Here is a 26,624-nt window from a genome sequence, read left to right on the forward strand (position 1 = left end):
ACATTAGCGGCAAGAGGAAGGAGGCAGTGGGACCAGAGAGTTTGAAAGAGGCCAGACCACTATAGTGGGCAGCCAGCCACTGTGGAGCCATAACCACAGACTGTGGCCTGAGTCCAATGTTTACAGGTGAAATATTATAGAATTTTAATTGAGATCCTTTAAATGGGTTGGAAATGTATATGGGTTGTGTTGTGATAAGAGTTACGGAAGTGAGAAGAAAGAGAAGTTCAACCCTTTCACAGTTCTTCCATGGTGTTATGAAGAACACAGTCCTTTGGGGAGAAAGTGTCTGATGTTAAAATAGTGTGAGGATATACCAGTTAGTATTGTCAACTGTCACTGATTACTGTTGTTGTTTTAATGTAATATTTATGTGGTTTTTATTACAAATACGCATATGTATTTCTTGTTTTGGGAGTGTTCCTAATTACTCTTTTGGCAGTTTGACATCCTTCTATAAATGTTGGATGCAAGATCATTTATGCTGTCTCTGGATTGCTTTTCAAACACAGATCCCACAGCCAAACATTGCTACTGCAGAGAATGCAATTTCATTGATATCTGAAGGTGTGTGTCCTTACATGAAAGTCAGTTGTTTCTTCTAACTCTGTGCTGAAACTTTGAAGTTGCTCAGTTCCATGTTCCTGGGCAAAGATTGTGATTTCTGGCAGTTTTCTCTCCTCCTTGTAGTGCTCTTGGGGTAGTAATCAGATATAACAGATGTGGCACTTTCCCCTGGAGAAAGTCATTAATATATAAAACATGAAATTGTTGCCAACTATATAAAAACATCCAGAAATTTATTCTTGTAACCCTAATGCAGGGTTATATGATCTGTATGACTGCAGGTACACCAATGCTATTTAGAAAGTGCTTTTAGTTATGCCTATTACATCTAATAACTCTTCTGATATACCTTTGTATCTCTTGCATTTAAACAATCTTGTGAAGAGGTGTTTTTCCTTCCTTGCAAAAAGTCTTCTAGACAGATAATACTTGGAAAGTGAGAGTTTAGTTTCACTTTTTTTTTAATGATGCCTCTTTTTTTTTTTAACTTGACAGATTTCCATTTTTAAGTATTGTCAAGTTTTATATTCAAGCCTTCTGGACACTTCTTGGCCCTGCATTTTGAACCTAGACATAACCAGTTAGTACTGCTAGAAAATTCTTACAGAATCCCTGATTAAAGGATTTTGATAAAGTAGTTAACATATCAGTTAGGTTCATGTCTTCCCTTGGCCTGTGATTTTTGCATCTTAGCATTAAGGAGTTGGGAAATCAGCATAAAAGCATTACTATTAATCTAAAAACTGGAGTGGGATCTTTTCTGGTTGCTTTCAGAGAGATTCTAGTGTTCATTTCCTGAATTGTTTGTGAAGCTGAAGAATATTTTGCTTTATTTTGGTTGGCTTATTTTATATTTATTGCCAAATGACATGTTCATCAAATACAAAATCATACAACATAATGTCTCTGGAAATTCTCGTGGCATACTCATTCTAAATTACCTTAAACAACTCTATATGATTGCCATTTTTTAAAAGAACTGAATAATTATGAAACTGAATTCCAACAATATACATAGGTTTGCTGGAAAGAAGAGTTGATAAAACATATGTTTACATGACTGACACAATAAATGGTTTCCCTATGCAGTTTGCAAATAGTGATTGTAATTTCATGTTAATAAGATGCAGAAAAATGTGTTGAAGGAATAGTGCTTTGCTGCTTTTGTCACAGTTTCATCAAAGTGATTTTGTCAGCACTGGAGCATAACCCTTGCCACATCAGTTTGAGTGCTCATTAGGCAGCCTATTTGTCTGAATCCTCATTAAATTGATTAACTCATTTACTTAGGGATGATGACATGTTATGTGGTACAGGAATGGTGGTTAGAGACTAGAATCAAGACTCAGGTTGACTTGCTTAGTATTCGGTTGTTCATTTATTCTGCAGTAAGTTGCCACATTCAAATACTGTAGCATCAGTGATTTACATTTTGCAAGTGTGGCCATCAGCTGAAGGGTTGGACTTACATTCTATAGGCTTGCACCTCTATCAGTAAACTACAGACAGCAGTTTAGAACTTCTTAGGTTTATAGCTTGCTCTAATTCGCTATTTATTTTGCTTGGGTACTAGTCTTGCTCATGAAGAACCTAAAAGACTCTCTTGAACAGCTGTTTTAATGTAATTAAATAACGAAAGGAAAACAAGTAGAAAACCTCTTCAGTTATACATTCAGAGGAGGGATAAGTTATTAACAGAAGATATGATACTTAAAGCAGTTTTCTGAAATACAGCTTTCAGAGAAGCTATCAAAATGAAAAAAAAGAGATCAGTTGATGACTTAGATCAAATTCAATGTATGCACATAGTCTAGAAGTTTGTATTTAAAAAATACTTTATCTTGATATGCTTCTAATATTTTCAGGTGCTACCTGGAAGTGCTGACTGTGTGCAAGTCATGCTGAAATTTGAGTTTTGGATGCCAACTACAATTTTGTCTTCATATGTGAAACCACAAAAGACAGTTTAAGCAGGCAGGCTTTAGCAAATAATCAATATTTTGGTCTAATTCAGTGATTCTGCAATGAGCGGATGGCAAGTATTTGTATTTTTGAGTGAAGAGTAAATGTGGCTTGGGGTAATTCACAAAGTAGTTGAGTACTTCAAACTTTATTAAGACAAAGTAGCCTGAATTTGTGATTAGTAAAATTATTTATTTCAGTAAGAAATGAATTTGTGTATTCCAGGGCTGAGTGTGTCATGAACACAGACAAAGTGTGAAGATCTCCTATACTTTGAAGAATGCTTTTTGTATTACTAGAGTGCAATACAAGCCTAGTCATGTACTGTGGCAGTATTGGAGAACCATACACAGGCCAGAGATCTTCCTCTCTAAATGTAGAACCAGAAGCAACAGGTAGCTACATACTTCATGAAGTATGAGAAAAAAAGAAACAAAACATTTTCAAAGACCAAGTGAGAAATTTTCATTATGAAACCAGCAGCTATGTCAGCAAATGAGGCTTTTAAAGGCATGGTATTAAAGGAATGCTTTAAAGCAGTTTCTAGAGAAGATGCTGAATGGGTTGTCAGGCATTGGAACAGGTTGCCCAGGAAAGTGTTTGAGTCACCATCCCTGGAGGTGTTTAAAAGAAATGTAGATGTAGCATTTAGGGACATGGTTTATTGGTGGACTTGACAGTGTTAGGTTTGTGGTTGGACTCAATGATCTTAAGAGTCTTTTCCAACCTAAATGATTATATGGTTCTACACATAGTAGAGCTTCAGATATTAATGAACGGCCTTTTATTAACATGTAGAGAAATTGAAGAAGCTGGAGAGGTGCATGACTGAAAACCAAACTAATTGTACGTAGAGGCTGGTCTGACTGGGATCAAGATTTTATTATACTAAACCACAGTTTTAGTAGCATTCCTTTCAGTGAGAGTACTGGCATAAACAGTACTCAGTTGCCCTTGTATCACTTTGTTCCCCTCCCTTCCCCAGATGTTCCTGGGAAAGTGTTTTGAGTGGTTGCACAGCGAACAGAATTGGGGAAGCCTCATCATGAGTCACACAATGCCAGCTTTACTGCATAGCCTCAAACATAGTACTGTTAGAGGGTTTGAGGTAGCAGTAGAAAGTGACGGGGGGGGGATGAGGTGAGGTGCAACATGAGCTGGGCAGCCTACTGCAAAAATGCTCATGAAGCTGCAGGTCGAATGAGAGTTGGTAGAGTGTGGAAGAGGAAATAGTATTTGAATGGCTTAGGAAATAAGGCAAACTTAATAGAGAGTTGGAGAAAAGATAGACCATCAAGGGAAATGTATATGGGATTTTACATCTTTTTATAAGTTAGAGCTGTGTGTTTATGCTTTGCTTTAATAGAAAAGCCACTCATTACTTAATTTTTTAAATCAGTACTGTATGTATATATAGTGTAACACTATTGCAAGTTTTTATGTTGATAAAAATTACTGTCACCCTAATTCAATCTTCTTTGTATAAAAATGTGAACTCTGAAGTTCTCAGGCTTCTTAGAAGGTTAGCAATAAGTTTCCATAAAAATGAGGTGAGATGAAGCATAGGAAAATACCTCTACTGTAATAGTTGCATGGTATTTGTGGTTATATGTGTTTATCCTGATACACAGTTGTATTTAGTAGCTAGTGAAACTGGTCTTATTTCATTAAGATGACCACAAAAGTGAAAGTGAAAATTTTTCCGGGGGAAATGAAAACAGCAGAGAAATTCTTGCTCCTCTTCTGTGAAAGGGATTACTGTCACTGAATTTGTTATAGCTGCAGTTTCACCCATCCTCCTATTTTTTGGAAGAAACAACTCCAAATATATCTCATTTAGTAACTGTTTTTACCAGATAAGCTTTTTTTTTTTTTTTTTTCCAGAAATTTCATTTATATTTGTTTACTAAGATCATTTACAGCCATGTATCTGGAATGATGAGGAGAGTTCCCAAAAATAAGTTCTGGGACTCTTATTTCAATTAATGTTTCTGTAGAATCATTTTAGGATCATAGAATATTTGCAAAGTGCATGTGAAACACAGTTAATATTCAAACAGGAAATTGGTAACCAGAGTTAAATTACTGAGCCCTAAATTTTTCTACATCCACCTATTTCCCCTCTTCACCTGCTCTGACAGTTATAGACCACTTCTCTAATGGGGCTTGCATTTGAAGATAAGCCTGCATGTAAACAAATTAACTTTTCTTAAATGGAGAGCCATTTCATCTGCAATAATATACCAATTCATAAACTATTGCAAGCATATTTAAAAAAAAAAAAAAAAGATAAATGACCCATTGTATAACACTTACTATTAGGCAGACTAGATGTCCCTGTGTTCTGTGAGATAAGGCCCTTGTATTATTACATCCTAATAAAATGAGTTAATGTTTTAGTATCAGAGATAAAAGGACAGTTGGATATATTTAATAACCAAACTGAGAAACACTTAATTTTAGTTGTCTGTAGCAATATAACACAAATTCCCCTGTAAAACAAATTGCACTTTTGGAATATACTTTAATGTGCATTCAACAAAGGAGAAAATGAGGTGATTGAAGTTCAATTTGTAGCATGTTATTAACCATTTCCGCTTGACTAGATGCGTAAAAGGATAATGGATGAGGGTTTTATTATTGCCTTTCTGCTAAAATGAAGTGGTGTAAAAGATAAGGTGATGAGATTAATGAACATAAGGAAAAGGCGTAATCAATCAAACTCCAACAGTGAGATGAGATGACAGTACTTAAGATTTGCAAGGATATGTGTTTTCAAAAGTGGATTTTATCAACACCGACATTTTATTTGAGTGAAATGCTGAGAAGCAGATAGTTGCCAGTTTTGGTTATTTTTTTGTAGGTTCTTTATGCTACTGTGTATTTGAAGCTTCAACAATTAATATAACAAAATCAAATTCAATATGTCTATTTTTTCTTTAAAATCCACATTTTTAAAAACTGTGTAATTATTAAATGAGGAGAAACAAATACAACTTTTGTCTAGCAGGAACAATCTTTTCTTGATGAGTTTATCCATTCTTTACTGATAGAACACTTTCAGATGTGCCTGGATGAACTACTTTTAGTCTTAGTGCTAACTGCCTCAAGTTTTTCATCTTAGTCATTTGAGCAGCTAGTTTTCATATACTCATGGAAAATGAATGTATGCTTTCCTTGTCCTGTAATAAATTCTCACCCATTAAACTCCACAAGGTTTCAACTTCCAGCTTCTTGAGTAGAAAATTGATTATCTTGGAGAGATAAATCTGCGAAAGTTTCTAGCTGTGAATATGTTCCTCCTTGTAGGGTGTGATATTTTTATATTTAAGATATCGAATACTGTGCTTCTTTCCTCTGACAGATATCTTAAAATTATTAACATACTTGAATATCCATGGTCCTAAGATGTTATGGAAATAATTGTTTGCACATGTTTTCTATTTCCACTGATCCCAAATTGTTAAAATTACTTGCTTCTTCAGCTGTAGCTACTCATAGAGAAAACCCTCACTAACCTAAAGGTAGGTCTTCTATCTTAAACCACTTTTTTCACAAAAGAACACTGAGTTACAAACTAAATCACTTAAGAACTGAAAATGCCTTTGCAAAATCAGTTTTTCTTATGTCTTCGATTTCCTGCTCTTTTTAAAAATCACATGCCTTTTTTCAAAACGTGGAGCTGACGGAGAATGGAGCTGCTAGCCAGTTAGTTTTTTTCCCTCACTTAAAAGATTTAAGAGAGGCTCCAACATAATTCTTTCAAATGCAGTTAATTTAGCTGATAAGGATTGCCTTAGTAAAGCAGTGCCTTAAGTTACTTTTGTAAATGAAATATGCGCGAGCGGGATAACTTCTTGTATTTTCTCAAGGAACTGTTAGTTCTTGGCAGCACTTTGGGCAGGATGGATAGGATATTGCTACGAAGTTAAGTTTGTCTAAAAATGCAGTTTAAAATACCTTTTTGCCTTTTGACTTCAGCATTTATGAAATGCTGTTACATAGTGGCTGGAACCTGGTGCTTTGAAAATGCTCCCACGTTAGACTTGACTTTTTCTGGTTCTTGGGAAAACTTCCAGTTGTGCAAAACAGCATTGTGGATTCATAAGATAAATGCATAACACAGCTCAGATTACCATTCTTCACAAGAGCTGATATTTTCACATAGACTTGCTACCCTCTCTCCTCCTGTCATCTGCAGAATTCTTTGATAGGCCATTTTTTATTGGGCCCACTGGAATAGTGAGTTTTAGCTTTAATACCCCAGGGAGAATGGCAAGGCAAATCATGTTGTTGGATCAATTGTTCAACTATACCCAGACCGCTGTCTGTGTATCTGTTACACTTGGATCACATTTCCAAGCCTTTCTTATCAGTCATTTTGACTAGAAATGCAGTTTATTTTTCTATTGCATTTTTCAACTGAAATTAGGGTTATGTTCTTGTTCTGTTCCCCTAGAATCCTAGATGTGGTTGTAAACCTCACATTAGCTATGTCCATGGCTTGCTTAACCTTGGAAAAGAGTCTACACTTGTAGGAGTGCTTTAAAACTGAATTTAAATTATTTTACTATCTGCTAAGATGAAACCCAGCAGTTATTGTATAAAACCTCCTCTTCACGTTGCTTGTTGTTCTTTACAAACACGTGATTCCTTTTGATTGTTCAAATTATTTCTATGGGTGAGCTTAAGATAAGAGATTCTCCCTTGTACTCACAGGCCATGGGAAAACCTTTGTCACTGATTGATTATGCTTAGTTCCTTTACCTGAGAAGTAAATCTACTTTTACGGGAATACAAATTAAATGTAAGAATACAGATACAGAATATGAAGTATACTCATGTAAGTCTTGATTAAAACCAGTACATGTAGGGGACATGCCCTTTGATAACTGAGAATGATTTCTTTACATTGTTGTCATACCTGTATACTGCTTTGGTTTACGGCAGTAAATGAACTAGCCATGAGTGGAGTTTGAGCAGTGTAGAGTTAATTAACAGCACTTTGCTGTTTTCTGTCCCAGCTTCTGAGAGCAGGAGAGAAATTTCTGTATCATGAAGTACGTACAGTCCTGGGCTATGGGGCAGGCACCAGGCATGCCGAATAAGGCAAATGTTCGTAGTTACACAGAAGCCTTGGCAGCTGCTCCGGTTTACTCAAAGGGGATTTGGTTCCTGTAGCAGTCTAAGGTCTGTGCAGCACAAAGGTGGCATTAAGCCATTTTACATTCCCATCCCTTTGCAGGCTGCACCTTCTGTGCCATATCTCTCATAAAACATAGCACAGAATCTTTTAATGTAAACTGCTGGACTGGCAGCTCTGGAGTCTGACTTTCCTCTTTGCTTTCGAGAGGCACATCTGTTCTTCTACGTATGGGCTTGGTTCCCATTAATGAGCTGATCAGATGCAGTCTTTCATGATGACTGGTACTCTAGCTTCCTGCCAGATGTGTGGGGGTGTTTTTTGGTTTTGTTTTGTTTCTCATGAAGGGATATGAAGGTCAGATTGTGGGTCATCATTAAAAAAAAAGTCCTTCTTTTTGATATTGAAACTTATTTCTTCATTGCCCATTTTTTTTCTTCTAACTCACCTTCTGCAAGATCAGATGAAAATGGCAAACACTGCCCAACTGCCAGTATCGCAGGTGCATTAGTTCCTTTCTTTCTTGGTTGTAGTTGCTGCTTCCAGTCACATGTGTTTTGGCTGGATAGACCTTTGCTGGATACAGAGGAGCAGCCCATGAGAGAAGTCACATCCTGAAGGTGGTGAAATAGACATGTGCAGGGCACAGCAGTGGCAAAGCTAACATGACTATTCTGATTTGTGGTTCAAAATAGGAATTTGAAGAGACAGTTACAGCAAACATGAGCCTGATTTTTCTAAAGAAACCTCAATAGCTAAATACCTTTAAGAAACAGCAAAACAAAGGTAGCTTTGACATTGTTTTCTGTGCTCAGCTTTTGAAATATGTGCTCCTGCATAGTACCTTTCACCATGTCTAGGTATACTGCTGTGAATATGAACTGCTGTGAATCATTAGTCTGGCAATTGGCCTAGTTTTCAGACTCTGTACTTCTTAGTGATTAACCAATATAGTCTGATAAAGATTATCTCAAGGCTTTTCTGCACTAGGAATTTTATAAAAGAAAAGGGACCAACCAGAACTTTACACTTAACCAACCAACAAAAACCCCCAAACCAAACAATGCAAAAACCAACGCACAACATGATAATACCTTCTTGTAATGAAAAAAATAGTCTTGGTTGGTTCCTTTTCTGTCTTTCTCAGGTACTCCTGTCTTTTAAACAAGAGAAAGCTTTAAGGGTTCGTTTTGAAATCCCTTTAAAAGTTTAGAGAGGTTTTTTGGTTTTTGTTTTCTGCTTTTTTGTTTTTTTTTGCAATAATGTTGCAACATCATGGCATAGAAGATGCTTCTGATTTGCAAGAAAAAAAAAATAATCAGAATTATGAAAAAGCGAGGCTTGTCCAAAGAGAGTCAGGTCTGATGTTGTAGGAGAGAATAAGAAGATAGTAATTTGCACAAATCAGTTTTCATTGTTTGAAAACTGACTGAAAACTCAAATTGATCTTAGCATGAGCAATTAATCACAGATGGTGAGGCTGCATCCCTACCACTTGCATTCTCTATTTTTGCTTCAGTTGTCTTGTACAAGGAACAAAAATAATTCACACCCTTCATTGTGTAAAATCTTTCCAGGAAGAAAACTGATCTTGAGACCCTTCAAAGGTATCCTACACTGTTGAGTTCAAACACGGAATGATTTGAAATAGTCTTGCTGGTATTCTTCAGGAGTCCTTAACTCACTTATTTCAGAGACAAACACCTGGGTATCTTATAAATTGCAGCTGAATGAATCCTATGTTGTTGAATCCTATGTCCTCCTTCCCCTCTACTCCGCCCTGGTGAGACCTCATCTGGAATATTGTGTCCAGTTCTGGGCCCCTCAGTTCAAGAAGGACAGGGAACTGCTGGAGAAGGTCCAGCGTAGGGCAACGAAGATGATTAAGGAAGTGGAGCATCTCCCTTATGAAGAAAGGCTGAGGGAGCTGGGTCTCTTTAGTTTGGAGAAGAGGAGACTAAGGGGGGATCTTATTAATGTTTATAAATACATAAAGGGTGAGTGCCGTGAGGATGGAGCCAGGCTCTTGTCGGTGGCAAACAATGATAGGACAAGGGGTAATGGGATCAAGCTGGAACACAAGAGGTTCCACTTAAATTTGAGAAAAAACTTCTTCTCAGTAAGGGTGACAGAGCACTGGAACAGGCTGCCCAGGGAGGTTGTGGAGTCTCCTTCTCTGGAGACATTAAAACCTGCCTGGACATGTTCCTGTGCGACCTCACCGAGGCGTTCCTGCTCCAGCAGGGGGATTGGACTAGATGATCTTTTGAGGTCCCTTCCAATCCCAAACATACTGTGATACTTCTATTAGGAAGCCTTCTATGTGGTTATGTTTTAAGTACATTGGCAAAATTTTGATCATGGTCATACTTATAATTTCAAAACTGGACATCTGTTTTTTGCTTAATGGCAATAGTGCTAGGGATTATACTAAAAACCTTTGAGGTTAAGTTCTAGTAGAGTTTTTGTTTTATAACCTTATTTCCCATAATAAAACATTTCCATAATGATTGCTTTCAGGTGATCACAATCTGAATTTGTATTTCTGGGTTTTTTATTAGCTCACAAGGAGGCAGGAAGACAAATTAAATTATCGGTTTTCACAAAGGCAAAAGCTGGAGCATCTAAAGGTTCCTGTTCTTTGTCTTTTAGTTTTCTGTATTAATCAACTTGAAAGTGAGTTAAGTAACAAGGTAGCAAAATTTGTGCTGATACAAAATTACATTTTTAGCACCAAATTGAGAGTGTTGTGAGGACTTTTTTGGACAGTTTAAGACACGTGCTCATCAGCTGTGTAGGTAAAAAGATGGCAAATAGAATTTCCTCGCCGAAGTTTCCAATCTTAGAATGCACTATTGCACCGTTCATTACTACAGATGCTTAATATTAATACTACTTTATTTCAGCATTTTTGATCCAAATTCCATGACTTTATGTGGTCACCTTCTTTGGCAACTTCTACACAGTGAGAAATCGTTTCCTTGAATTTTACTTAGTGACGCTTAAGCTCTCTGCCTTTGCAGGTAATGCCATTTTTTCAATGTATACAAAATTAAATCAATACAACTAGGTTTTTTTAGTATTTACACTGTGTATGTTTAAATGATGGAATTCACTGACACGTGAAATCATGAAGTTGTATAATTTAATGCAGTTCACAAAGGGGTTATGGAATCCGTCAATCTGTGTGGATGCCAAGACTAGCCAGAAATGTACTTATTAAGTAGACTGAATTTAAAACACTCTCCAAATTTTAAAACTTATGATCTGATGAAGGAAAACATGAGAAGATATTAATGCTCTATTTACTCACTGTGTGTAACTATGTATTATGCTTTTATGCAGTCTGTCACTCATGTTTCGACATGTGCACATATATATGCATGTTAGAAATGTGACTACATGTGTGTGTACCAATGCAATTTCATAAGGCTATCTTCAATCTTAGATAATTTAAGTAAAGGTTATAAGCAAATCTAGATCCATACAGACCCACTCATATGTGCTTCTTTGGTAAATACAAGACATAAGCAAAGAGTGATGCATGCTTTAATGTGGAAGGCACAATGCACATATCAGAGGTTCATTTATATGATTTATACTATAAATATATAGTATATATTATTATATAAATATAAAATACATAGTGCATGTGTATTATATAATATGTATGTATATACTATAAATAATGCGTATGAATAATATATACTATGAATATATAGTATATATAGTATTATTACTATTCTGAGTTATTTCTGTATTATTAAAAGGTATCTTAGTTATGTTTTGTTGGCTGTATCTTTTTACCTACTAAGTATGTGAAGTCTGTGTAGGTATTAATAGCAATGCTATAGCAAATAGCATAAACAGGTAACCTTGACAGAGTAAAAATTGTTGCCATTCTCCTCCTTTCTATGTATGGATTATAAACCCTGTCATAAATAAATAAAAGCGAATAAAAGCGTTATGTGTGGTGGGTTTTTTTGCAACACTGTTTTGCAAAATCACATTGCAAGTGTATTATGCGTACACCAAAAATTACTCAGATAAATGAAAATAGGATTGGCTAGAGAACTGCCCGTCTAAAATATCACATAAAAAACACCCCATAATTAATTTATGTTTTCTTATGTATCCTTTTTGCTGTTTGTAGGTGTTGCACTAACATTTCTGGAGTACATGGTGTGTGGGCTGGGTTGGTAGCTGCACTGGTTATATTGTGGGAGGCTGCTTTAGAAAGGCTGCCCTTGGTAGTCTCAGTAATTATTGCTAATTCTTACTTTGTAGCATTTTGCACCTCAGGAATTCATAATTATAATTTGCTGCATGTTTATTGGAAACACACTGAGATTACTAATTTGTTTCAGGTGTCAATGAACAACTTATTGATCCCTATTTACCTAGCCTGTTCTAGAGTTAATGATAGAACTTGAGGATGGACACAGATGCTGAAATAACCACTGTTTCAGAAGGTGCAAGCTGAATAATTTGTGAATTGTTACAGTTAATTCCTGATGGCAAACTGTCTCAGCTGGATGAGCTTTTTGTATCTACCTGTTGATGAGCAGGTTCCACTAACTCTTAAATCAGAACATAACAGGCTCACTGAATCGAGATATCAGTCAGCTCCTATGAGAATCTGTGAATTCTTGCAGTTTTGGCTCCTTTTTGTCATAAATAAGCCTTCTGTCTTATTTTCCAAAGACAGACATAACTTTACATCTTAATCTTGCCGGGCTTGGACAGCTACCCAAACCTGTATTCATTTCCTTCTTTTTGAACTTCTGCTTTTTAGGCTGCATAGTTTAACTTACATACCTATCTTTAGCAATCAGATCCTCTTGTTCTTTGTGTTGATTAAGTATTGTTTGCCAGTGGTAGTGAACTCCTGCTCTCTAGGAGTCAGCAAGGGCAATAAAAAAGTTAAAAAAAAAAAAAGTTTGTGAAATACTGGATGCAGTAGAAAAGAGTAATATAGTTGGTACTAACTTTGCTAACATTGTTTGCAGATTTATTAGTCCATGTGAGTTGTTTAGAACCTCATAGTCAAATCAGAAAAGTTCTGAATACAGGTTCCCTGATATTTTTTTTCCCAAGGCAGATCTTAGTAATCAGGGAGAAGCTTATCTGTAGTTAGTAGGAGATCACTTTCAGAAAATACGCATTGCATTTCACTTTGAAATATAGCTTTAGTGTCTGAATAAAGAGAGAAAATATAGCTGTGCATTCCTCTGTTTTAATCATCTGGTACATATTTTTCATGTAATCACATGCGTACTGATCTGCGGTCTGTGATTGTTTGACTTTATTATTTTCCAAACAAATGGTGTTTTTATTTGTATGTATACATAAAAATTACTTCAAAACTGAATAGATCTAGAAATAAAACTAAATCCTAACTAAAGATTAAATTATTTACAGGTCCAGAGTCCTTAAGGTCTGTGAGGCTAGTATTAGTAGTATACTGTGAAATGGGAATTTCAGTTTTTGGCAAATCTGTCTGTCCCCAGTAGCTTCAGATAAAATAATTTTATCCTTCTAGAGCACATCAATTTGCTAGTCAGTTGTTCATGTATCAAAGAGCGTTCTGTGAAAATATCAATATCATTGGTTAATATAAATGAAATTAATTTTTAAAGCTGGGCTAAAGGTTGACATCTGAAAAATTGCATTACTTTGCAGAAGAGAAATTTCTGTCTTCCAGTGAAATTTCAGGTCATAAGGGCAAGTAATTTTCACAATCTTCAATGGGAACCAGTGAAATATGAACTTCATTGTCACCTAGCCCCAAAGCGATAAGATAAAATGAGCTGATACATCATTTGCTGTGGTTTTATCATCTCCTCCAGTAATTGGAAGAGAAAACATAGGAGTCTTTTACCACCCCCCTCCCCAGTCCCTTCACCACCCACACCCAGGCATAAGCCATTTTGCTCTGATCGATACAAAGGTCACCGAGTATTTATTTATTTATTTAATTTCTTAATGCTGGGTAAAACTGTCTAGTGGAACATTAAAGTAATGAATATGTTTAATTGAGTTTGTCACCCATGAAAATGCTGTAGAGGATTGTATAGCAGACTGTGCATGCTCACAGGAGGGACTGTTTGGGAGAGTACTACTGTTTGCCTGCGGATTTTGGCAGTTGATTATATAAATAGCTGAGATTTTAAATTAATATCTTATTTGCTGTTCTCTTGAAAAATCTAAAAATAAACTAATAAGCACTGTGATTTATTTAAAAACATTTAGATATTTGAAATTATTAATAATATCATCTAATGCCCTGTTAGTTTAGTTGTACTTGGACATATTTGAACAAAGAATAGAGAAAGATCCTTTCACTGTGAAATCTGTATCCAGGAACTAAACAGTACCTGGACAGTATCTGAGGATTCCTCAGTTGCAGGGCTGAGATTGTGGTGGAGATCCAGGTTCTGAGTGAAACCGAGTCAGGTTTTATAACCCCGTGTGCTGTAATTTTGCCTTCCTGAACAAAAATGAACCCACAATACTGAAAATGCTGCAAAAAGAATGTATTTATGGATTTTTTATCTCTCTATTGCAATCAAATGTAAATGCAATTTTTTTTGTTGTTTGTTTGGGGGAGGGGTTTGTGTGCATGTGGAGGGTTTTTTGTTTTGTTTTGTTTTTTGTCTGGATGAATCATAACTTTTCAGAAATATACAAATGTGCATCAGCTTTTTAAATAAGCTATTTAGTTTTTATTTTATTCGTGGCAGTTAAATTTGCAGGCACATTAAAGTAATATAATTATTCAATTACTGTTTCAGTTCTATAAGCCATTTGCAGACTTAATTACTTCTAACCTATTCACATTTTCAGGATCAATAGTACTTTAAAATAAAATAAAATATATGAGAGCTGATTGGTTTGCTTAAAAGGAAAAGCAAAATGTTGATTTAGTCTCCAGTAAAATATTACTTTTCTAGTTCAGGAGACAGCTGTAGCAATGGTATCTTTTAACTCTTGGATGTAATATTTTACAAGAGACATTGTTTATGATCAATGTGCAAGGAGTGTTTTGAAGAAAAGTTAGGATGGGGCATTTGTTTTCAAAACTGTAAACTGACAAAATAGCTTCAGAGTGAGCATTTTTAGTGTTGGGAAATAGCTGTTGATAAACAGCTATGAAACGTGAGGAGAGGACTTCTTTATACATATATGATCTTCATTCATTATTAGCGCTATCCTACCTGAATTTTCATGCAACTTGGATTTTAGAATCTCCTCAAAGTGGAAATTGAAGCTGGCAATTCTTTACTTACTAGTTTCTTGTGGAGTTTCTCCCAGCCTTGTCAGGACCTGCAGCAGGAGGACTGTTTACAGGTTTAGGCCTTTATTTCTATTACGTGAAGTAAAAAAGGAACTTAATGCAAAGGTGAAAGTAGTTTTCTATTTTTTAATAGTGTTGTTATGCCATCTGTTCATTTGGTGTTGCCAAAGTCTAATTGTGGAACAGTGCGTGTAATAAGATTTTTGGAACTATAGAACTTTGCAATTGGCTCATTTGCTTATTTTAAGTATTTTTAAATGACATAGTGAACTGTATAAGTTGTCTCTCCTCCTGTAAGGTGCAGTGTCTTTTGAAATAAATAAAATCAGCAGTAGATTAAACTTAATGCAATCTGATCTACTTGAAGATGTCCCTGCTCATTGCAGGGGGTTGGAAGGGACCTTCCAACCCAAACTATTCTATGATTTTAAGTGTTGAATCAATGAAATTCCATAAATGCTTTTTCATATGAGGAAGGTTGTAGTGTTTGTGCATATTGAATTAGGTTGTACATCCTCATTAATCTTTGCCTCACAAGGTATTCCAAAACTGATGTGACAAAACACAGATATAAATGTGAGTAATTTTTAAGCTCAACATATGGTTCAATAGCATGAAGAAGATGGTTGTTCTAAAATTCTGAAGGATAATTCTATGTTATGTGGCTTATGGGTGAAAACAGGCAAATGCAAAAATAGTTTTTGAAGTTGTAATTCCGAAGCTGAGATTATCAGAAGTGATAACACTGATTTAAAAAAAAAATCTTTCTGCCACAATTAAAATACTGAATTTAATTTGAAGTACTAGTAAGTTGCTGCAACCAGGGGGGGTTCTGTTAATAAAATCAGATATTTGTCAGGAAATAAAAGGTTGAATTTGATTTTCATAAGGAATACTTAGTAATACACATGAAAGAAATGTGTTTGTGGTCTGGACTTTTCATCTACTTCATGTGGTGTGATGAGCACGGAGCAGTGGTAATGATGCAGTTTCCATAGCAACTGGTTCACTGGAGAGCTAGACCTCTGTCTAGGGTCCTGTCAGTGTGCGTGGAGGTTCAGAGAACAGCGTCCCAAAGAAGGTCTGCTTCCACCTAATCCAGTTTTAATTGAACTCCAGAGACTTTGAAGTGAAGCTGCAGACCAGGCAGCTACTATTCCTACTCAAAATGAAGGCCTTGCTCGGCTAGGCCTCAGCTGCTGCTCCCTCCTGATAACTTCTGCTAATGAGTACTTAAAGAACTGTTATGGTGGTGACTGCTAGTGTTTCTGCCGTGCAGTTCTAGTTTCTGCTGTAAATTCTGTTATACTGAATTCAATAACTTCATCATGGCTATACAAGGTGCACAATATAAACCACCTCTGCTGTTTTGAAGTCAGTACTTTTCCTTCCAATTTTGAAGAAATTGCATGCTGCAGACTTTTGGCCGTATGCAGGGTTTCGACTGTCACAAAAAATGCTCGATTCACAGGGTAAGAGTAATACTTCATAATCAACTTGCTGGTTTCACTCTCAGTATCCATGTAATAAGTGTTCAAATTTACAGTGCACAGACTGATAGTGACAGTCAGTCTGTTCTGTTTTAATTATTCCTACTGAAAAGCAAAGGTCAGCACACTCCTGTCTGTCTCGAAAAATAATCATTGAAATTATAAAGTCCAATTTAAAAATCATAAAATGGATGAATACCAGCAGAAGTACTAAGAGATTTTTGTACACAAGCAGTGCAGCTTTGTCTCCTTTGTTATCTCCTTTGATGTTGTGCTCTTTAAAGGATGTTTATATGCATGTGACAAAAGCCAACCACAGTGTTCTGATTTATAGATTTATACAAATCTGCCAGTTAGTGTGGGTGGGTTATGGATGTGGTATGGCAAGTATCAGCAAAGTCAAAGTTCCCCTGTTCCAGGAATGATTAGCAACCATTGACAAGCTCTGGTTCTTTCATCGCATATCTAGAATTTTGTTTTGGAATAATTATTCATTTCTTGCTTCTCTTTCTGTGTGTTGGGGGAGTTGTGTGTGGCACTTGTATTGAGGAGAAGATGAGGGATTAACTGAAAAAAAAAGGAGGTATAGAAGATGATTTGCTTTGCACATTCTGATCTCCTGTGCTATCTGCTTTTGGCTTGCCGATCTTGTTTGCTGTTAATTCACAAAGGTGGTGCTGTATTTTACACTGTATTATGTAGTGCTTTTATAATGGTGCTTCTGCTCTCTGTGCTACAAAAATGCAGATTATTTGTGAATATATACTACAAGTGAGGAAAAATCCTCCTTTGTTAAAAATCTATAAACAAGTACTTGGGTTCATTAACAGTTCGTTATGTTAGAGGCTTGAATTTCACTTTTTCCTTTTTTTTTTTCTTTAAGTATACTGTATGTTGCTGAAGTGAAATTGCAAGAATGACTGAGGATTATATCTGACTCTTCTGTGATGGATTTCTGTTAAATGCTTTTGTGTTTGCTAAAACGGACAAATCTCAGAGATTTTCCTTCACTTATGGTTTCTTAATCTGAGGCAGAGAAGTGTCCAGTCCTGCTGTTCCTTATCACTTACATAATTAAGCTTTGAAATGAAAAAGAAAAAGTGAAGCAACAAAGAAACAAAGTGGCTGAGGACTGAAAATGGGATTAGTTTGAATTGTGAAGGCAGACTAAGCATCTGTGTCTGTCAGATGGGATGACAGGAATTGTAACAAGTTACTTTGACAACCGCTTACTCCATAGAGAGATTATGCTGAGTTCATTTGCAGGTTTGTGTTTAGCCTTAGCTGACAAAATGATACTTAACCTCTTATACAGGCAACCTTTATACTTCCAGAATTAATGAATGTTGCCTTAACGATAAACGTAAGGAACATTTTTTCTTTGAAGAAGTTTTTTCTTGCTTATTTATTACAGGCCTGTTATTATAGTGCTAAAGTGAGTGCAGATACGTCTAATGGCACTAGTAATACATTTCAGAATATGTTTCTTTGCTTTGCTGAAGTGCCAAGCATTTCATAATGTTTCTGAAACTCCCTCGGTTATGGAAAAACAGGCAGTTGCACTTAAAGGAAAAAATGCAAGCAAGTTTTTAAAATCCTTGACATGAATGGTTGAGTTAAAAAAAAAATCCATTATAGGTTTATAGTATGAAGTTTGAGCATACTTTAATTTTGCTGCAAGTTTTTAATATAATTGGTAGAATCCATGTTTGTGGATCAAACAGTTTCTCTTGTACAAGATATTACCTATACTAACAATGTATTTAAAACACTCTCTCTCTCTCTTTCTGCTAGATTCTGGCATGTACAGAAGGACTCCATGGGAAATGGCTCTTTTCAGAGATTCGAGCTATCTTTTCCCGACGCTATCTTTTGCAAAATACAGCGCTGGAGATATTCATGGCAAATAGAGGTACTATGAGTTTAGAGGAATGGCAAGTGTTGATTTTGGGACACATGGTCTTTGTTTGTCTGCTCAGTGCCTTTTTTGATACGGGTTTGTGTAGATAGGAGAAGGACTTGGATGAAGTGTCTCAATATTTAAGTTAGTATATTTTAGTAATTTAGTTTCTCCTTTTCAGTTTTTTTTAAGTGAGGAATTATGATCAAACATGATAACTGGGAATTAGCAATGCCTCACTTTCATTTATATCCATATATTTATTTGGCATCCTCTGGAAACTTTTGCTTAAGGCGTACTTACCTCTTACCTGTTTTGCATGAAAAGGGGTTTTTTGTCCCTTTGGAGGGTTAGTAGTTGTTAGTTATACTTACCAAGAACAAAATAATGGAAAAACTTCACTACTGGATTAGAACAGTGACTGGTATATCTTCGTGCTTTATTTCTAGTAATATTTTTTTTTCAGTTAGACCCTAGTAGAAGTTTAATAAATATCTGTGTGAACTTGTTTATGAACCTTTTTTTTCACCTTCCTCTTTCTTCAGTTCATTTTTCAGACACATATATGTACTGTTACAAGTGACTCAAAATATAGTCAGTTGAGACTTAAAGAGCTTTCTTCTGCTATTTCCTCCCCCTAAATTTTCTTTTAAACCAAATTATATGATGTCTTGGTGATTTAAACTAAGACTCTTTCAGTACTTTTAGTGCTTTTATACTGATAATGAAGTTTTGAAAAAAAAAATTTGAAAACTCTATGCAAAGACACCAAATAAAGTTGGTCTTAAGATGACACTTTTTAAATATAAAACATTTTTTGGTAACGATATTAAACACTGTTGTCCTGAAATCAGTAAATGTTTCATAGGATAACATGTTTTTATGCAGTTAGTATGTTAGTAAAAAAGTTTTTGTCTGAGCTTAAAATGGTCTCTGATCTTGAACGTGGTTGGTAAGTACTCAGACAAATATCTCGCAGAGCATTGTTGTGCATATCTGAACTGCATCTTCTCCAACAAAATAATAATAATATGCATAAATGTTTTCCCATTATGGAGCCTGTAGTTGTACTCTATGAAGTCATAAATAGCCATTGATGATACCATAATTAGATTTTATTTAGGTTTTTAGGTTGCTATTTCACAAGTGTCCTTGAGTGTTTCAAAAAAAAAGATAAGATAATATTTTGAATAATTTATCTTGAAAATATCTAGAAAGTAAACTATAGTAAGTGATCCAGTTAATATATAAACTTCTTTTATAATCAATTCTAGTAGTCAGTCTGTATGTGTAAGTTTAACTTCTATTCAGAAGGGAAAACAAATGTAGACCTTCCTTGTAAGCTTTGTAAAAATGAAAGCTGGTGTTCAAGTTCTCATTAGTGGTAAATAAAAACAGTTCTGGAAATGATATAAAACCAAATCTATAGTAGCCTGAAGGAAACAGGTCTTATCTTTTACCTGTTCAGCACCTAAGCTTGGGGTTGAATGTTACTGGGCAAGAAAGCCTGAAATAAAAGGTCTAAAATCATGCCATATTTCTACTCTTATGTTCACAGTGGGTGTCATGTTCAACTTTCCTGACCAAGCAACAGTAAAGAAAGTGGTTAACTGTCTACCTCGGGTTGGTATTGGTACCATCTTTGGACTACCTCAGACCAGGTATTTTACAATTTGAATTAATTTTATCTGTCAGTTCTAACAATTCTTCTTTCATCAAACTAGCCTACATAGCTTGAAATGTTTACACCTGCTGGTTTACAAAACATGCACATCCTCAGCTTATCATTTCTGCATGCTATTTGCAACATGTTTGTGCAGTAAAAACTTTTGGATTTGAGATTCTTGGTTTTATTTCTGCCAGTAACAGGGAAGATAGCTTCTTTTTGGCAGTGAGGCTCAATCACTTACCCTGCTTAAGGAAAATAGGTTTCTTTATGCTTGCCAACTCACTGAAATTTAAGACTGATTTAAGACTGGTTGTAGGACTGATTAGCTTTTATGGCAGTGTTCAATTATATTAGCTTGTGTGTAACATCCTTGAATCATCTGTAGTATTTAAACCTAGATAAAAATGGTAATTCCTCTTCAGAAGGGTATTACAGTGATGTGTAGAACAATATAAGCTGAACAGCATATGGAAGGATTGGCACAGTGTGCCTGTCTTGTAGCTCTGGATGACGTTGTTCAAATTTTACATAGGGTAAGTGAGAAATTAGTATCACAATGTTAGGCTGTGTGTTTGGATCCTAAAACTAAAGACTATGAGTCGGTCTTCCAGATCTTTTTTGCAGAAGGTTAGGGCTTGATTGCCAGATATGCTCTGGATAAAACACAGCAGCTCAGTTTAATGAGATTGATGGAAATGTTTTTTGAGGTGTACACCATCTCTAGTTGAACTGGTTACCTCTTGTATTTTAATGAATGATAAACTATTTCTAAGTAGATTAACTTCTAAATTTTTAGAAGAAACAGCAACCATTAAGGAATATCTTGATTGTTCTTACTTTAATTTTTTCAAAGTTTTCTATGCACAGAATTAAAATAGTTTGGCATGTTTTCAGTTGTGTTTTGTAGTTTATTTTTTTAAAAAAACCCAATCAAGTCCAGAAAAAAATAATCTTGATTTGCAATTATAGCCAATCTGTAAGAACTTAAGGATTTGTATTTGCAGAAGCAAGTTATGTGTGAAAATTTTTAAATATACAGGAAAGTATATACACATTTTTTCAAAATTTCACATCTGTTTATACTGATAAATTTGTTTCCAATATAATGCAGTTATGAAAATTAGAAAAAACATACTCAGTTACTGTAAGTGTTTTCTTGAATTGTTTACCAATACCTGTAAAGATTTGTTAATTAAAACTATATCCAGATTTTTTTTTCTATTCTCTAAATGTTGTGGTTCTGGTATTTACAGATGTTTTTGTTATGAACAAATCAGTCTTGGGGATTTTATGATAAGCTCTTCTCTGCTTGATTTATCACTTCAAGGATTGACTCTCTAGTCTTCTTTCACAAACACTAGGATATCTGGCAAGAAATTCCGAAAGTTTAATTGAGTTATTTATGACTAACTCCCCAACACTGCCCAGAACTTAAATCTCAAGAGGATGGACTATATAATAAAATTCTATCATCTTATCATTGTTTTCCTTTGTTCCTGAGGGATTTAAAACCTATTCTAAAAGATGACTTTATTCTTATGTGAAATTTTAAAAGTCGTGTAACTTTCTTATTTAATGATCTGACATCTCTCTAAATCACTAGTAACATATTTCTGTAATACAGCAAGCCTTCATGGAGCAGCTGAATTTGCACAGCTGTAAAGGTTTCTGTTTGAAAGCTTTCAAATCTTGACATATCCAGCTGTCAGATGTTTCAATCTTTTGTTCTTGTTAGATTATAAAATGCTAAAAATGAACTTCAGGTATCCAAAATAGCAATTTGATCTCCAGAGAGATGTAGCACAGGATGAGTAAAAAGAATATGTACGACTGCCACTAAATTCGAACAGGTAAAAAGGAAGACTCACCAGGTTTTCCCTTTATTTTCTTCTGATGTTTATTTTTGATTTTCAGACGAATTTCTTTGGCTAGTCCACGACAGATTTTCAAAGCTTCCAATATGACTCAGCGATGGCAACAACGAGAAATTTCCAACTTTGAATACCTGATGTTTCTAAACACTATAGCAGGTAACACAAATTACTGTAATGATTCAGAAGAGGAGATGATGATGGCCCAGTCTCAACAGAAATGAGCCACTACAAGATTTTGCCATTTCAATAAACAGCTTTTTCTATGTAAAGTTTTCTCCTGAAGAATAACTTCACAAAATCCTCCTATATGTACTTTATTTGTAATTATTTTTATGTTTGTGTAAGAATAGAGAGGCATGCAATTAATGATGCTGTACTGAACTGCACTTAAAATATATCACTCAAGTCAGAATATCTTGACATGGACAGAATATCTTCTACATGGACTATGTACTATTTAGCAGAGTCTCAGAAATAGTAACATCTTTATCCTTTAGTATTCTAAATTTTAGTATTCATAAGTACTATACTCCCTAAATACTGCTGATGCAACAAGGTCTCTTCAGGGCTGGAAACCTCTTGGAAGTCTCAGCTGGGGGCCAGGGTATTCCTGGACCAAATAAATACTGTTACAAGATGTATAGTTGGTCTTGGAAAAGAGTGTCTGGATCACCAGCACTGCTGTGCCAGGACACCATTCATCCATTCCCTAATCCTAATTAATTCCCTTGTGTGGTTGTCCTAACCTCTCGTTCTGTAAGTGCTGAATTCTATATCATTTAACTCATCTCACCCCATTAGCTTTTAACCAACTTCAGTTTAGGAAATAGAGGCTAATTGTTAGGTCCTATGACCTCTCTTTTATTTTCCAACATATTTTGTTGTCACAGCAACTTACAAAATTTCTCAATTTTCAGCTCTTTTCTGTAGTATAGAGAGTGTTGAAAGGTCCAGTAATTCCCTTTCAGGCTTGGCTCTTGCTAACACAATTGATAGAACAAATGCCTCTGCTTGCACTAATTGCTTTTTATACAAATGGTCAATTTTGCTAGTTCATGTAGTCAGTCATTAAGTCAGAGATGCCAGGATACTGGCAAATTACATAAAAGTGAGAGTAGATCTGCTTGCCACTTTACTGCTGAATTGGAATGACACAAGATCATGTCACTGTTTTCTGTGGTTCTAGTGAATAATCCTTTTCAGCTTTAATATATTATTGAAATAATAAGGTGGGTTCTTACCTATTGGTGTTTGAGATTAAAAGTAACAAAAAGATAACATGGAAGAAGGGAAAGCTTAGTTGCCCACGATGTGGAATAAAAAGATTGTTGTGATAGATATCAATTTCAAACAAATAAACGTAGATATCACAGTGTGATGTGAGCAGTCTTAATCTGGAATAAGAGATAACGTGCAATATAGCCAACTGATTAGGGAAAGAAACAAACTGACTGTACCATTTAAAAATTCTGCAAACTGGATGTGAAAATACTGAACGGTGTAAGAAAACTGGAAAAAAATAAACTTAGGTCAAGTTTTAGAAAATGTTTTCCGACAACCTGATAGATTGGGTTGTGAAAATAATCTTCCTGGGGAAGAAGTAAAAACTGGTCCTGTGAAACTTGTAAGACCAGGCTAGACAAAATATGAGAACATACTGGTTGGAGGTGATGTGAATGAGTGAGCTTCTGCAGCGGTATCATAAAAAGAGACAGGATGCATGTAAAAATTATGCATTTTAAAATTATAAATCAGAGCATGTGGTATATGTCTGGTATACGATTATTCTAATTGATTTTTTTTTTTTTTTTTTTTTTTTTAAACTGGAAGAATGGTATTATTTTCATCTTACAAATGCATGAAAGTACATCTGTGAACCTGCAACCAGAACACATTTTCTATTCTGGTAAATGTTGACATATCCATAGATGGTCAATGGTCAAGGAAGAATTCCCCTCAAAGTGAATTCTGTGGATGAAATGGTTATTATTTGCATAATTTCTCAATCTAAGAATCTGAGACGTTTCATTCTGCTTTTGATATTGAATTCAATACAGAATGTAAAAATACTGCTTTAATTTTTAGTAACAACAACAGTCATCGCCTCTTCAATTTTTGAAGTGTTTCACCTTAAAGAAACTGAAGACAAGATGACATAAACAAGGAAAGGAGAAATGCATAGAGAATGAATGGATTTAACTGTCATTCTTACTGTATGCAAAAGAGTTTACGATTAAAATGAAATGAGCTGCAATGTTTTAAATTAAGTACTAGCAATTTGTGAACTTTTTAAAATTTTCCCTTTCAATAAAGCAAAGTAGGACATTGAAATGATGAAAAACCTGAAATAAATTACAATTCTTTTGAGGAGCTCATAAAGTTATATTGTTGTATCTTTAGAGGTTGGTATTTTAGTTAAATATTATTTGCTCAGCTCACAGAGTTGGGAGTTTTTTTGTTGTTACTTTTCAGGTCGAACTTACAATGATTTAAATCAGTACCCTGTCTTCCCTTGGGTTATCACCAACTATGAATCAGAGGAGCTGGACCTTACACTTCCCAGCAACTTCAGGGATTTGTCAAAGGTATTTGTTGTCAGATATACCTCTTTTTCTCTGCAGTATTTATCACAGTAGTTTTCAGTCTTGTTAATGCTTTCTGCTGGGTTTGATACTTCAATGTTAAATGCACAACCATTAAAATTGTTTCATTTCTGCATACATATACTGATAATGGGGATCAGATTGTGGGAAAATGAATTATTGATGTGTTCTTATTGCTTCTGATTGTATCAATTTAATAATTGTTAATGGAAGGTGCTCTTAGTTGTAGCATATGCATTATACTTAATTTAAAATTTTAATGACGTTAGGAATGCTGAGGCTGCTACAGATTAAAAACTAGCCATTTTTTTTCCTCGTGAGAGTTGTGCTTTTTAATAGCAAGCCTGTGATACAATTATATTTTAAGTACTTTTAAATCATTACCCTTATTCCCATAATTAGAAACTTTTTTTTTTTTTTGATTCTGTGTATCCTCTTCAGGTATGCTCAAGTAATGCAGTTATCCTTTGTCAGAAAAACTTTGTCAGTTTTTAACAACTTCTCCAAACAACTTCACCTTTCTGGCAGAATAGCCTTGTTTTTCTATGATTCTTTCCCAAACAAACATATGCAGATGCAATACTATACAGCCTATTTATAGCTTTATGGAGTGTGAGTATTCTCTTTTGATCTTTTCCAATCAAGGAATATTTCATTTTACAAAGTAGAAGCATCTATAATTTTCTCTATAAAGAGTAGGTGCACTGATCATAAAACAGGATCTTTTTCTAAACAACTGGAAATGACTGGCACATGAAGCAATATAGTTAATTAGTGGAAAAGGTAAAGAACATATTTTTATTATAGCTTGTTTTTTACAGAAGTCTTCCATATGAATTGGTCATTTGATAGAGAAATTTGATACAGATAAGAAAATTTTATGAGCCACGTGTTTGGTCTTAAATTTAGGTGAAACTCCACAAATTTGATCCATTTTCCTCATACCACCAAGCTGTTCAATCAATATTACCTTCTCATGCACATCAGCTATAGAGACAGAGACTGGTGATTGGATGAATTACACTGAAGTGAGAATTAGGAAATACATCAAATGTATTAATCTTTAATAACGTCCTTGATGGTGACATGAGTTTTGCAACTTCATTTTTCATTAACTTTTGTTAAGTGATACTTCTGCATATATCATGTCATTGCTAAAATAATTTGAGACAAAAAAAGTATTCTTTAGCTGCTATACTTCTGAGGCATCTCCTTTTAATTGTATTTTAATTCATAAACTGCTCAAATCAGTCAGCACTGTAGTCCTACTCTTTCTTCCTCCAGCCTGAAAAGGAGCTAAGTGCAGCGCAGAACAGTTTTTCCTCATTTTTTTCTCATTTTAGGTTAGGTACCACTCTTGCCTCCATTAAGAAATTGGATAGCAAACCTGCTCATTTTCTATGCATTTTTTAAAACAATCACTGTTTATGTGGATTTCTTTGTTCATTAAGTTAGTCTTTGAGGATTCCTAAGTATACTTCAAGTTCTGAGGGAATATTTCCATTGCTGTTGCTGAGAGAGGACATAGAGATGTTACCAAGTGGACATTACTTAGGTTGTATCTACATAACCTTCTCAATCATGTTTGAAAACTATGAACTTAATACAGGAAGTAACTATTTCAATATTAGATGTCAGTCGTACTGTATTATGAGTAGAAGGAGTCTAATTACTATTATTTAAGGCTGTAACATGACATTGGTGGGAGCTTTTAATCTTTAACAGGTGATCAGCTGAGAATTGACCCTATCGTTAGGGAATAGTACATATATATAGGTATATTTAATGTGCATTTTCCTTTACCTTCTGTTACGTATTGTGGATAAGACAGTGCATATCTCTGAGAGTCTTTATCTCTGAAAATGTAGCTGCTCTTCCGGATAAATGCAAATCCTTCCCATACACAGAAAGTCTTTATGCCATACCTGTCTCAGATACAGCAGTTCCAGTTTTGGTTACTATTCAGGCACTTCTAGCAGTACCAAATTTATGTAGTTTAAATGTTAAACTTTGTGTCAGATGTTGAGTTCATAGCAAAAATCTGAAAAACTTTGCTAATATTAAACTATGAAAAAGTTTGAATGTCATGTGTTCTGATATTTTCATTGTAGTACCATTA

At 35.0% G+C, this 26,624-nt stretch overlaps 1 protein-coding gene across 6 annotated transcripts in view; it reads left to right on the forward strand.

The window, feature by feature from the left end:
* LRBA (LPS responsive beige-like anchor protein) overlaps positions 1-26,624 on the forward strand; it is a 409,013-nt gene that overhangs the window by 251,650 nt on the left and 130,739 nt on the right. For all 6 annotated transcript variants that reach the window (XM_065061876.1, XM_065061878.1, XM_065061877.1 and 3 more), the window contains 4 exons: positions 18,254-18,371; positions 19,918-20,020; positions 21,943-22,058; positions 24,375-24,487. In XM_065061876.1, the coding sequence (XP_064917948.1) occupies positions 18,254-18,371; positions 19,918-20,020; positions 21,943-22,058; positions 24,375-24,487 (450 nt within the window). The remainder of the gene's footprint in view (positions 1-18,253; positions 18,372-19,917; positions 20,021-21,942; positions 22,059-24,374; positions 24,488-26,624) is intronic.

Source organism: Columba livia, chromosome 4 (genome assembly GCF_036013475.1).
Source record: "Columba livia isolate bColLiv1 breed racing homer chromosome 4, bColLiv1.pat.W.v2, whole genome shotgun sequence".
NCBI classification, from domain to species: Eukaryota; Metazoa; Chordata; class Aves; order Columbiformes; family Columbidae; genus Columba; species Columba livia.